Source organism: Trachurus trachurus (assembly GCF_905171665.1).
Source record: "Trachurus trachurus genome assembly, chromosome: 18".
In the NCBI taxonomy this organism is placed as follows: domain Eukaryota; kingdom Metazoa; phylum Chordata; class Actinopteri; order Carangiformes; family Carangidae; genus Trachurus; species Trachurus trachurus.
In genome coordinates, this window is record NC_139909.1 from 9,446,485 (window position 1) to 9,459,814 (window position 13,330).

A 13,330-nucleotide genomic window follows, 5' to 3' on the forward strand; every position below is an offset into this window, starting at 1 on the left:
TCATTATTTTAGAATCTCTTTAAACCATGAAACACTCTCCACAAAGACTTAAATAACACAATGTCTCTCTGCTTTTTCTTTACAGGGAAACATGGGTTTGAACTTCCAAGGACCAAAAGGAGAGAAGGTACGACAAAAAAGTCTTGACTTATGCTACATGTACACTCGTGTGGCTTCTTTTCATAAAATAAATATTTGTCCATTCCTTATATTTTCAATATTTTAATGTCATTTCGTGCATTTCTTTGTGTGACTGCAGGGTAATCTAGGTTTGCCAGGACCTCCTGGTCCTCCAGGGCAGGTGGGAGAACATAAGAGGTCACCGGAGTCTGAGATCCAGAGAGGAGACAAGGTGATAAAACATCCTGACACTCTGAAACTGATTGGACGTAATGTATTGTGTTGTATTTGGACTTGCACAAGGGAGTTTTCACAAGTTTAGGTTTAACATCTTTGTCCTTTTACGTTTGTTCAAAACTATATAAGTGTTTAATTTCCATATTAATTCTAGAATAACAACTGTGGAGACAAAACGTTGCAGGAGCAGGGGTTTCACCACTAGAGTGCAGTATTGAGCTGTTTAAATTAGCATATTTGAATTTCCCTCCTAGGGATGAATAAAGTATTCTCTACTCTACTCTATTTTCATGCTATGGTATAAACATCTTGAGGGCAATATGAAATGTCTGATAAACTCAGTAAAAGCAACCATGAGCAGCCATGAACAAAGATGAGTAAACATCAGTGGTGGACATTTGTGAGCACTGTGATTGTTTAACGAAATCTATGAACTTTCAATTGATTGTTTTGTGGCGTTCCTCCCCAGGGTGACCAAGGACCTGCCGGCCTTCCAGGTGATCCAGGCTATCCAGGACCTCCTGTGAGTATCATTTATGATATGAGAACATCATAAAAAAAATTATTGAGATTAAAATGAGCCTCTTTTCCATTTTGTTTCATGTGTTTTGTTGTGACTGCAGGGTCCCTCAGGCGGCCAGAAGGGAGATAAGGGCGAGTCAGGAGAAGCAGGCAAACGAGTAAGTTCAGTTATCACATGAACAAATTCTGTGTCCTTTAGTGTGAAGACTTTAATTAACAGTATTATACATTTCCCAGCCTGTAAACCAAAACTCACTCATCGCTCCTTCATACCTATCCCTAACGTTAAACAGTTTTCTCGAAACACTAGAGACTAAGATACTTTTTAAAATACTGAAACAAACAAAATCAAATGATCACTATTTTCTTCCCTTTACAGGGCAAACCAGGCAAAGATGGCGACCCCGGCTCCCCAGGCTTCCCTGTGAGTTAATACGATTAATTTCGTAACTCCTTCTGTGGGGTTAATTATACCAGTCCTTTCTTAAAAATAAGTTATTTACTTCATTAACTTTATGTTTTTTCTTTTTTCTTCACTATCAGGGATCTAAAGGAGAGTCAGGCTTGCCAGGTCCTCCAGGCAGGGATGGAGAGAGAGTAGGTTTTCTCTAAATTGTTAAACATTTTATAAAAGATTATACTCAACAAGTAATGAGTTTATATTATTGTTTTCATAACACTACACCTCTGTCTTTTCTTTTAGGGCTTAAAAGGAGATCGTGGATTCCCAGGCCCACCAGGATTGGTGTGTATTCTCCTTCTCCTAAAAAATACATCCAAGATAATCTCAAGTCCAAAAAGTCATTGCATCGCTTTTTCTGGAGCTTTTAGGAGCATCCATCTCAGTTATTACAATTGTCTTCAACATTTCCACCCATGACAATTATTAATAGAGGAAGGCAGTTTAAGTGAAAACCATGAAATGAATGTACAGGCAGTTCTTCACATGTGAATATTTATAGCTGTAAAATAATATTATATTTGACAATGACGAAATAAATTAATAAGAAGGAAAGTAAGAGAAATGCTGCTTGACTCAACAAATGACATCTCTGTGCAATACATTCTTCTGACCACTAGGTGGCGACATTTCTCTGTGTGGTTTTCTTTCACTTTTATTTCCTAAAAAAAACCTATAGACTATATATATGTGTATCATTCTAAAATTATACCTCTGAGTATTTTTGTGTGCATTTTTCACTTAATTTACTTAATTAAATAATCTGAGGTCGTCTTACACTACTCCTACACAGTAAATGATGTCTAGTGCATTACCTTCTTCTGACCACTAGATGGTGACAAATGTCATTTTATTTAGATACGGTATTTTTAGCCTGTGACCACCTTACTGAGTGTGATTGATACTTTTCCTCTACATAATAAACTAACTTTATCAATCAGGTGATTGGCGGTGGTGGACCAGTAGGAACTCGTGCTGGTCCTAAAGGTGAACCTGGGTACCCAGGATCACCTGGCCTTAAAGGAGACAGAGGACCAGCAGGTAAACACAACACGCACTCACACAAATAAATGATTTGCATTTGGGTTGTTTTACATGCAGTGTATGTCATGTTAGCTCGCCAAAGAAGCTATCTACACAAAACTATAAGTGAAGGGTGAAAGTGAATCACAAAACTTTGTCACATTGTAAATAAAACATTCAAATATGCTTCATATGTTAGGATTAGGGTTAGGTTCCAGCCATTTGATAGTTCTGGGTTTTTCTTTATCTTATATCATGACGAACAGAATATCTTTTGGTTTGACAGTTGTTAAGATAATGGTTTAATTCCTTTGTCACCTTTCAAGCTAAAATAGAGTTTTAGCTTCTCAGTTAAGACAGTTATCATTTATTGCAGCCCTACGGTTACGGTTTAATTTAAGCGTTGCCGTCTTGTCTTGTCAGGTTTAACAGGACCTCCAGGAACACCAGGACGTCCAGCCGTCGGCGGCAGTGGTCAAACTGGATCTCCAGGTTTCCCAGGCGAGAGAGGCCAGAAGGGAGACTCTGGAGCTCCCGGGCTCTCTCTGCCCGGTCCCCCAGGACGTTCAGGAGCTCCTGGTTCCCAGGGTCCACAAGGATCACCTGGACCTCCAGGCTTCTCCAGTGGAGGACAGAATTGCATCCCTGGCGAGCCTGGACGTCCCGGCGGTCAGGGAGAGAGAGGATACCCCGGAGAATCAGGCCAGAAAGGTGAGAGAATATACAGACACTGCTACAGTGTCACCCGTTATAAAATTAGTCAACTTTTTATTACTACTGATAGTGCATTACTACTGATAGTGCATGTGCACAATCATGTATCTCGTATTAACATATACTATTTTTTGTAACCTCCGCCAGAATCATGTTTCGCCTAGAATCACGTATCTTGCCTTATTTAAGTAATTACAATATAACCATTGTCAGAATCATGTACCTCTTGGAAACAATACTGTTTATGAGTATGTGTACCTTGTATGAGTGTGTGGGTGCTTGTGTATAGAATAGGTAGATGACTGCGTGTACCAATAGATGGCTAGCAAAGGGTGCGGGTCTCGGGGTGTTTTGTGATTATGCGGGTGTGGGGGGGTGTGGGAGGGTGGGGTGGAGGGGTTGTGGGATAGAGTATGTCCTTGTTGTTTGTTGAGTGTTGGGTCCCCTATTTATAAGCAGTTTCTGCTTCCTTGGGGTTCCCTTTCATGTACATCTGTCGTAATTGTAAATCTGCAATATATTTTCTCTTGCAAAGTACATGAATAAAAATATCTGAATCTGAATCTGAATCACCACGTATGAACACTGGTGTTAATGATCTGATGCTGTTTTAGGTGAGAAGGGCGACACTTGTGTGAACTGCTTTGGTGGCGCCAGTCCCGTCCCAGGACCCTCAGGACCTCCCGGATCACCTGGTTTCCCAGGTAACCCTGCTAAACTTAATTCCTACAATTACTTCTTCACGTTGTAATCTTCCCCCAGGTTCGTTACTGTGTAACAGGGACATGGACCTGTTCAGTACTACTTAGATTTTTTCCAAATTTTACAATTTAATGTTGTCTAACATGTTTCATGCCTATGGGCCATTCGATTATCTGGAGTGACTCTTTTATTTAAAATCCCCATTTTGGGATCATTCTTGTTGCTTTGTGAATACAGCTTGTCCATATCACTCAGAGGTCCTTTGCTACTACGCAGTTGGAAAGCAAAGAAATAACTAGTGTGACCTAATACACGTTACCTTAGGAGATACTGGTCTTGATTCTTTTGTTCTCCATCATCAGGAACTCCTGGCGGCCCTGGTATCAAAGGAGATAGAGGATTTCCAGGAACACCTGGTTCTTCTGGCCCAGCTGTAAGTCATAGTTTACCAGCTACTTCCTTAAAGAACATAGCATCCTTGAAATAGTGACTTTGTTACATTAATTTGCCACCAGGGAGCACTAAAAGCTATTTGCATTTGAAATTACATGTAAGAGGTATTACGAAAGGATGAATGGATGGATTACTGGATGCATTGACTCTTTATTATTATTATCAGACTTTTTAAAAATTATAATATACTGATGTTGGTGTCTACTCCAATAGACACCAGAATAATATAGAGTTTGAATTCCTAGGCATTTAGTACCAAAGTAAGAAATTACCAGCTGAATTATATTCCTCTTGACACCCTTGATCTCCTCATTTTTAGGGTACCCCCGGACTTCAAGGTGCTCCAGGATTCCCTGGAGAGAAAGGTGACCCTGGTGATGCCGTCACAGTCAGTGGTATAAGGGGAGAGAAGGGTGACACTGGTTTCCCTGGATCACCTGGTCTTCCCGGTCTTGACGGTCGCCCCGGTCGTGATGGAGGACCTGGAGGTCCTGGGCCCAAAGGAGCTCCTGTAGGCTTTTACTCTGTCTCTCCAGTATCTAGGTATTCATCTTCTATTAATGTGTGCATTTCTTAACTAAAATACTATATATTTGTGACTGTGTGTGACAGGGCTCTCTGCTGGTGAAAGGAGAACGAGGACTCCCTGGTGACCCAGGTCCTGGTGGTCTTCCAGGGGACAGGGGTCCCCCAGGGTCCCCTGGCTTTGGACCTCAAGGACCTCCCGGAGAGAAGGGAGTCCAAGGCGTCTCAGGCAGACCTGGTGGTCCTGGTGCACCTGGTATGAAGATCAGTTTAGCTTTATTTTACTTTTGCAGTGACCTCAACCTCATTCATATTCTCTGTTCATCAGATTATTTCTTTTATTTCAACCTTACACTGGGTTGTATATTAAAATATCTATAACGTGACAACACCAATGGGAAAAGATCCTTTCCATCTGCAAGTTAGCTGGAGAAGAATAAATGACTCTATTTTATCCCGACAAGTGAAGTAAATAAGCTACATTTGAAGAAGAACAGGCACCAGTTTTACCTTCTGTCTGTCCATGCAGGTACTAAAGGTGAACCAGGCCTGACAGTGGCAGAGAAGGGACTACCAGGACCCAGAGGACAGGATGGAGAGCCAGGACTGTCGGGTTCACCAGGTATAGAATCATGATTTGTAGCACATTTCTCTATGCAGTGCTTATGGATAGACAATGTAACGTGTATCTGTTATCTAACTGTCTTCAGGTAGCCCAGGTCAGCCTGGACAGCCTGGATTCCCTGGTTTACCGGGAGGAAAGGGTGACCCCGGACTCCCAGGAATTGGACTCCCCGGACAACCAGGATCTAAAGGTAAAAAGTCAACAATGACTCCTTCCGCCCCTCTCCCCACCCTACCTCCGACTTTCAAATATCTCTTCATACATCTTAGCCTCATGTTTTATCACCTCAGCTTCATGCACCATTTCTTCTTTTCTCCTCCAGGATTCCCCGGTATCCCCGGTCAGCCAGGATCTCCTGGAGGACCAGGCAGACCAGGAGTAGATGGACTTCCCGGCCAGTCTGGAATTCCTGGATCTAAGGTAGGCAGATGAATGAGTTGAGTTGAGTTGAGATTACTTTATTTATCCCATAGGGCAAGCACATACACAAGCATACATACAATTGAGGAGGAAAGTGCAAAATTGAGATCAGGTAAGATAAAAGTACAAAAATATAATAAATACATAAGTAGGGCAATATACGTAAAAACACATTGTCAACAACAGTACTAAAAACTACAGCTTCAAGCCAGCTGAGCATTCAACAAACTAATGGCAGAAGGCACAAGAGACCTAGAATAACGACTGGTCTTCCTGAGAGGCTGCATGTAACGTCGACCTGATGGCATCAAGATAAATTCACAGGCCAGAACATGATTATGATTATTAATGATACTGCTGCCATTTGTGAGACCCCTCTTTCCCAAAGGGAGTTCAAGTCAGTTAGTTGGGTGCCAGTAATTTTTGAGCAGACTTTCACAATGTTATTTAAACAGTTCCTGTCCTTCACTGCCAGACTGTTAAACCAGCAGATGAAAGAGAAAGTGAGGAGGCTCTCAATATATGAAGAGTACACAGTACATAAAATAGAATTGGAGACCCCGAAGGAACTGATTCTCCGCAATAAATGAATCCTCTGTTGAGCTCTTTTGACCACTGAATTAGTGTTGATGTCAAATTTAAGCTGGGAGTCAAACAGAGTACCCAGATATTTATATGATTCAACAATTTCTACGTCCTCCCCATGGATCATGCTTACAGTGGTGTTTGAATGGATAAAATGTTCTACATTAACACCAGTGGGTTAGGTAGATAAGAAGTTGAGTTTCCTTTGCCACGTGTACCCTGCTCTATGTTGCCAATTCGGCTAATAGGAATTAACCATTTGACTTTCTGCATGTCCTGTTTGTGTGACAGGGAGAGCCTGGCTTTGGACTTCCTGGCACTCCTGGTTTACCAGGAGTACCTGGATCTAAAGGTTTCCCTGGACCAAAGGGTGATTCTGGTTTCCCTGGAGGCCCCGGTTCACCAGGACGATCTGGATTTGATGGTGCCCCGGGAGGCAAAGGTATCCTATAGTTCTGTTACTGATACGATGTGAAAACACAGCAAAGCCATCTGACAGTGCACCACGATGACGGTTACATCATCTTCTCCCTATGCAGGTGAGCCCGGTTCACCTGGTATCCCTGGAGCTCGTGGCCCACCTGGATCCCCATCCCTTGGCTCATTGGGGGCCCCAGGCTCAGTTGGACCCCCAGGCCCAATGGGACCACCAGGTAAGATGTATAAGGTTGGATAGGATTCATTTTCCTGTACAGCATTTTTTTTTTCAAAATAAAAAATGGCATCTGTCCAACTAAGGTCTGTTTTATGTCGCAGAAAGCTTTGAGAATATATAGTCGTCTATGAAATAGTAGATCTAAATGTGATTGTAATCAAGTTTATTTTCTTTGTGTTGATTAGAAATGGCATGAGATTTAGAGGAAGTTTGTTTTCTAAATTTTTGGCACCGTTTTTAATTTTATACTGTATTTGTACTTGTTTCTGTGCTTACAGTTTTATAAAAATATGTTTGTTGGGCTTCTCAAAGTCAACCAGGATTGTGCATGACCACCCACTGGTAGCTTGTAAGGGTGTCTGATGCCATTTTGGTACAGGGGTTCAAGCTATATATTGCACAGTTTCCAAATGAGCACCTCTAAGCACCTGAGCACCTGAGCTAAGGGTTTGTTTGGTTGGTTTACAAGCACAGTCACCACTTTGTGTTGATGTGTTGGTGATCGAGGTGAATGTACAGCCTGAATGAGCTTGAGTATTTGTATATCAGTGGTTACCATACTACTGGATGGGGACCGTACTTAGATCTTGGGAACTTATATCTTCACCACGTCTTGGCTTTTATTGAAGTGCCAGCCCTCGCACCTCTGTATGTGAGCCTCCACAGGATGTGTAACTACGCTCACGCTCTCTCTTGGCTGCATCACAGTCTTTGAAACGTAGTCGCACCAGATAGCACATCATCTGTATGAACACAGCTTACCCTTTAACATCACCTAAGGCTCTCTCTTCGCGAGTGCACAGATCGTAACTAACCTCACAAGGTTTTGCGTCAACTTTTTGTCTCACCACCTAACCTCCCCAAAACGCAAACTAACCCATCTAACAAATGTTTGAACACACTGAGCATGCATTGGTTGCTCCTGTGACACCAAGTTTTTTCCATAAAGAGCTTCATTGCATATTCAGTGTTCAAAAAGCGGCTTCACATAGAACGTTCTAATGCATTTAATGCATTATACTCTGTTCTCATGATCTCATCTTCGGCTTTACCCAACGCTCTGCCCCTTACCTGCGACCTTCTGATGCCAAGGAGAGAAAGGTATTGTCACCCAATACTGGTGCAAATTGATGGCCATTTAATGGAAAAAGATGACGCACATAGGCTAGATTAAGACTCCACTTACTTTTTGTATTTTCGTTGTGTGTTGTTTGAGCTTTGCCTGTTTCAGACTCATAATGCCCTGCATCTTGTGTCAGGCACATGTCTTCAGATCTGTGAGGGAATAAACAACTGACTGAAATGTTTCCATCACCATGTTAGGATACCCTGGAGTAAATGGAGAGAAAGGAGATCCCGGCACTCCAGGTCTTGATATCCCAGGTCTGCCAGGAGACAGAGGAAGTCCCGGCTTCCCAGGTTCCCCAGGATCAGTGGGAACCCCAGGACCTCCTGGTGGCCCTGGACGGGATGGCGTGCCTGGAGGGCCAGGTAAGATAAATCTCTAACATCATGAAAATATGACTGGTATGTAATTTGGCAATAGCGATGCTGCTGATGCTCAAATGTCACTGTCCAGAGAGAAAGAAAGTGTTTCAGATACAATGATGAACAAACAAACTGGCCACGAATGCTCCACAACAGTTGCTAACTCATTAGTGCCAGCTAGTTTCTACCAACTGGTTAGTTCTTTTTGTCTCAAATTGACTGATTGACCAGTTGCCAAGGTGAATGACCAAATTACTATATTTAGGTGAACGTTTGGCCAGTAGACACTTAGCGCTCGACTGATTATCATCACTGTGTTAACTTTTCTCTGCAGGTCACAAAGGAGACATGGGTCCAATGGGACCTCCAGGACCTTCTGGAGGACCAGGTGGCCCAGGAGGACCTGGCGGTCCGGGACTTAAAGGTATCAGATAAACGCCTTGCATTACACCTCACATGCAACTTACACAGTAGAGTTTGACTCATAACTTAGCCACTTTATTTGCTGAGTTAGCCATATATTTCAATCTGAACCCTAACCCTTAAAATAATTTGTGAGTGTTTCTTTTCAGAATGTACTAGAATGTACAAAAATGTGAAGATGACACAAAATAGAGAGTAGTCCTCTGATGCACGCTTTCTCCTCTCCAGGTGAATCTGGGTACCCAGGTAGAGATGGCTCACCCGGTGGTTCTGGGGCTAAAGGAGACCGGGGTGATCCTGGTGTCCCGGGAGCCCCTGGATCCGTGCAGCCACCACAGTTACAAAAGGGAGCCAAAGGAGACTCAGGACTTCCAGGTAAATCTGAAAACACACTCACTGCCCCTTTAAAACCACAGGGACAATGTGAATGTACAAAATCATTCAATTACAAGTACCTGGATAAGATATATATTTTTGTGCTCTCCAGGTGTACCGGGTCTTCCGGGTCAGAAAGGTATTTCCGGTCTCCCTGGTGATCCTGGCTTGTCGGGATCAGATGGTCGCCCTGGACTCCCTGGACCACCAGGTATAGATTTACCTTCCAACACACATACACAGATAAACACATAATCATTCAAATAGCTTTTCTAACGTGCTGCTGACATTGTGTGCAGGTCCTAAGGGAGATTCTGGCATCCCAGGTGGTCCAGGTGGTCCTGGAGGTCCAGGAGCCAAAGGCAGCATGGGAGAAATGGGATTCCCAGGTGTGTTTGAATGCCTCACACTTCTATTAACTATTAACTATGTAATATGTCTATTAAACTTACACAAACCTGGTTTCTGTGGCATAAATACTGTTCTTCTACTGTGGTCACATCACAGGACCATCAGGGCAGAAGGGTCTATCAGGTCAGCCAGGTCGGCCAGGAGGGCCAGGAGGGCCTGGAGCACCTGGTTTCCCCGGAGCTAAAGGTGAACCAGGTTCTGCTGGAGTTGGACAACCTGGACCCGGTGGACTCAAGGTGCAGAACTCAACCACTGAAATGTTGTAGGTCAGAAAAACTTTGAAATGGGTTCACACTTTATTTCTTTTGTGTGTTTTTGTAGGGTGAACCAGGCCAGCCAGGGTTCCCAGGAAGCCCAGGACTTAAAGGAACTCCAGGATCTTCTGGTCTCCCAGGCTTACCAGGTGGACCAGGTATCAAAGGTGACCCCGGCAACCCAGGATTCCAAGGTAGGTTTGGGAAACACGGTTCCTGCACCATTTTAAAAATGAAAAACCAATGTCTTTCCGTGTCCCTCAGAAGTCATAAAAGGTCAATTTTATGTTGGTGACTGGTGTCCAATGTCTCTGTGTGCTCTGCTGCCAGGTACTCCTGGTATCCCAGGCCCTAAAGGTCTTGACGGTTCATCCGGCGGTCCCGGTCTCACTGGAGCTCCCGGGAGGCCCGGAGAGTCTGGCCGACCTGGAGGTCCCGGAGGTCCAGGAGAGAAGGGTCAGGCAGGACGTGACGGTATCCCAGGACCAGCTGGAGTCAAGGGAGAGCCAGGTAAGTCATTTTCCATGTTGCTTAAGCTGCGTTCACACCGGACCTTTTGTTTTTCGAACGAGCGACGAGTTTACATGTTAAGTCAATGCAAAGAGCGTTTAATCGCCCAGGCGAAAAAACGCTGGGGCTCCGAGTGACAGCGACAGAGCAACGGAGCGTTTTTTCACTCTGTCACTCGAGATGAGAAATCCCAACTCTCCGGCCGTCAGTCGCTCGTCGCTCAGCGCTGATTGGCTGCCGTAATCCCGGTGGTGCTGGTGTAAACAGAGACACATGGCAGTGGGCATGACGTCATCAAAGCGAAAATGCGAGTCTGTGGCTCTGTGCCAAATTGACGAGCGAATGCAGCTGAGCAACGGAGCGTTTTTTTTTCCGGAGCAATACGAGCGACAGCGACAAAAATAAAAGGTCCGGTGTGAACGCACCTTTAGAAGAAATATTATAATTTTACTGCATATTTTTAATTGGGGGTAACTTATCTTTGTTTCCTCTGCAGGTCCTCCTGGTTATGGCGGCCCCGGTGCTTCTGGTCTTCCAGGTTTGCCAGGTGAGCCCTTTTACATGTACATACACAGCATGTTTGCATTTTTACAATTGTTGTCTGCGCTCATATAACAATCTCTTCTTAATCCGTCACTATCGCTTCAGGCTCTAAGGGAGACCCAGGTCTTCCCGGCCCCTCTGGCAGTCCTGGTTTCCCTGGTACTAAAGGAGACGCTGGCTTCCCTGGTTCCCCTGGTGCTGGAGGAAACCCCGGCCCTCCTGGGCCTCCGGGACTGGCTCTGCAAGGACCCAAAGGACTCCATGGTCCCCCTGGACCACCTGGACGAGCAGGTAAAGCACTTGGATATTGTATTTGTCACCAAGTGTACTGCCAGGAACTGCTGCCTGGTTTTCCGATCAATTAGTTTTCAGGTTTGTTTTGTCTTTAAACCACCAACAAGGTGCTGCAGCCACTGCTGAACCCACTGGCTGCCTGAAGGATATGAAATCTAGTCAAAGGCCTAAAACAAACGTTCTGAAGTTACATTTAACTGAAGAAGAGGCAGTGACTCCAGTGAAAACCAGGCAGCAAATGGCAGAAACAGCACTTTTAAACGTGAATGCTTTAATCTCCATGTCAATTTGATTTGCATGGGACACTGTTGCACCAATCGCTGCCTCCTCCGGTGTATAGCTCCACCACTGTTCGAGCACCAACACACCTGTCCGGTCATTGAGTCACTGAGCACCGATGATAAAACGTTCGTGTTACTCCACCACCATCACCTTCACCTTAACCCCCTTCACACCAGGAAATGTCGGGGTGCTCCTCATGCACCCGTCACTTGTTTGTCACCAGGGGTTTGACCACACACGCCAAAAACAGCATGTGTTTTTTTGTTCATCAATTTGTTTTAAAATCCACAAATCCATCCACCCTTATGTCTCCTCACCCCCTTGCCCCTTTTCTCCTGATCCTGTAATGGGAGAAGCTGTAATCAATTCATCTCTCCACAGCCCTGAAGTCCTGTGTATGTGTGTGTGCGTGCTCGTCATAGTTACTGGTGTGTGTCCAGTGTTTGTGGTCACGTGAGGTCATCTTTAAGAAATGTTGGTGTGAAATGACCAAACCTGAGACAAACTCCTAAAACTCTCAACTGCATCTTTTCTCACTAAAAAGACCAATAGATCTTTTATTTTTACACTTTATACTTGCATTTTGACTTTTGATTCAAATTTTATTCACATAATGAAATATATAGTTCAGAATAATGTAATGGAAGTGACCTTGGAGTGCAGTTGTAAGTTTTCTGGGTTTGTATCTGGCTTTGCTGTCCTGAGTGTGTATTGTCCCACCAATCAGTCATCTGCATGGACACTGTTTGTCCCAACACAAAGACACACTTAAACATACACACTGAGAGCAAGCCTAACACAGTGCTGGAACCAGTGGACAACACTGACATCCAAATTTTGACTATTTGACCAAACTACAGCGTGAGAAGTTTTAGGCCACTAGAGGGCAGCAGAAACAAATGTGAACGTTACGGAGCGACATCATCCATCACTTAAAGTTCTGTTCAGCTGGTGAATGTTTTACTCTTTTAGCTCTGTTTTTGGTCTCTACCATAATGTTGTTCAAAGTAAATGCCAGCTCTGACCACACAACAGCACTGTGTCGGGCAACACTCAAGTGTAATTCTGGTAGTCGCAGTGATAAATGTTGATGTTATGAAATCTAAATCTCCTGTTTCTTGTGGCGTGGCCCCACCCACTGTGGTGTGGCTCCGCCTATTGGCGTGATGACTCTTGCATCCGGCCGTGGCAGGTCCCTCAGGTCAGATTAACGGCGTCCAGACTCCCTACTGCACGTTTTTTTTTTTTTTTCTCCAGCAGTTTTAATCTCACTCTTTGATCCACTGGGAACAAATTTCACCTGAAAACTTTAAATATTTTTGTTTTTTGCCAAATCACTGCATTTTTCTCATTTCTGGCCTCTTTCTTTTTTATTTCTTTCTAACAACTCTCTCTTCTGTCTTTTTTTCATGCACACTGATGGTAGTTTAATGCACTTTTAACAAGTAAGCACCTTTTCAAAAGAAATGTTCTATTTTTTAAATGAAAGAAATAACACACATGATTTGAAAAACTCACACACAATCCGCATGTTATCTGAATCACATCGTAGATACGTTTAAGTACAGATCTAACAGTCTGAATGATTTTGCGCACAAAAACACATCACATAATAACTTCACCTGCAAGATTAAATCATTTTTTAGAATGTGTCACATACTGTAATTACAGTTGTGCTGAATATTATGTAAATGTAGTATTTTAGTTTG

The 13,330-nt window shown here is 43.6% G+C and overlaps 1 protein-coding gene across 1 annotated transcript in view; it reads left to right on the plus strand.

Moving 5' to 3' along the window:
• col4a5 (collagen, type IV, alpha 5 (Alport syndrome)) overlaps nucleotides 1-13,330 on the plus strand; it is a gene marked incomplete at both ends in the record, with an annotated part of 39,861 nt that overhangs the window by 22,084 nt on the left and 4,447 nt on the right. The window contains 28 exons of the mRNA XM_083993330.1: nucleotides 86-127; nucleotides 260-352; nucleotides 827-880; nucleotides 981-1,037; nucleotides 1,259-1,303; nucleotides 1,423-1,476; nucleotides 1,583-1,624; nucleotides 2,281-2,380; nucleotides 2,786-3,073; nucleotides 3,691-3,780; nucleotides 4,141-4,211; nucleotides 4,551-4,742; nucleotides 4,844-5,012; nucleotides 5,286-5,378; nucleotides 5,467-5,571; nucleotides 5,704-5,801; nucleotides 6,678-6,828; nucleotides 6,926-7,039; nucleotides 8,365-8,532; nucleotides 8,864-8,953; nucleotides 9,181-9,327; nucleotides 9,440-9,538; nucleotides 9,627-9,716; nucleotides 9,835-9,974; nucleotides 10,060-10,186; nucleotides 10,323-10,502; nucleotides 10,999-11,049; nucleotides 11,151-11,336. Coding sequence (XP_083849456.1) covers nucleotides 86-127; nucleotides 260-352; nucleotides 827-880; nucleotides 981-1,037; nucleotides 1,259-1,303; nucleotides 1,423-1,476; nucleotides 1,583-1,624; nucleotides 2,281-2,380; nucleotides 2,786-3,073; nucleotides 3,691-3,780; nucleotides 4,141-4,211; nucleotides 4,551-4,742; nucleotides 4,844-5,012; nucleotides 5,286-5,378; nucleotides 5,467-5,571; nucleotides 5,704-5,801; nucleotides 6,678-6,828; nucleotides 6,926-7,039; nucleotides 8,365-8,532; nucleotides 8,864-8,953; nucleotides 9,181-9,327; nucleotides 9,440-9,538; nucleotides 9,627-9,716; nucleotides 9,835-9,974; nucleotides 10,060-10,186; nucleotides 10,323-10,502; nucleotides 10,999-11,049; nucleotides 11,151-11,336 — 3,136 coding nt within the window. The remainder of the gene's footprint in view (nucleotides 1-85; nucleotides 128-259; nucleotides 353-826; nucleotides 881-980; nucleotides 1,038-1,258; nucleotides 1,304-1,422; nucleotides 1,477-1,582; nucleotides 1,625-2,280; nucleotides 2,381-2,785; nucleotides 3,074-3,690; nucleotides 3,781-4,140; nucleotides 4,212-4,550; nucleotides 4,743-4,843; nucleotides 5,013-5,285; nucleotides 5,379-5,466; nucleotides 5,572-5,703; nucleotides 5,802-6,677; nucleotides 6,829-6,925; nucleotides 7,040-8,364; nucleotides 8,533-8,863; nucleotides 8,954-9,180; nucleotides 9,328-9,439; nucleotides 9,539-9,626; nucleotides 9,717-9,834; nucleotides 9,975-10,059; nucleotides 10,187-10,322; nucleotides 10,503-10,998; nucleotides 11,050-11,150; nucleotides 11,337-13,330) is intronic.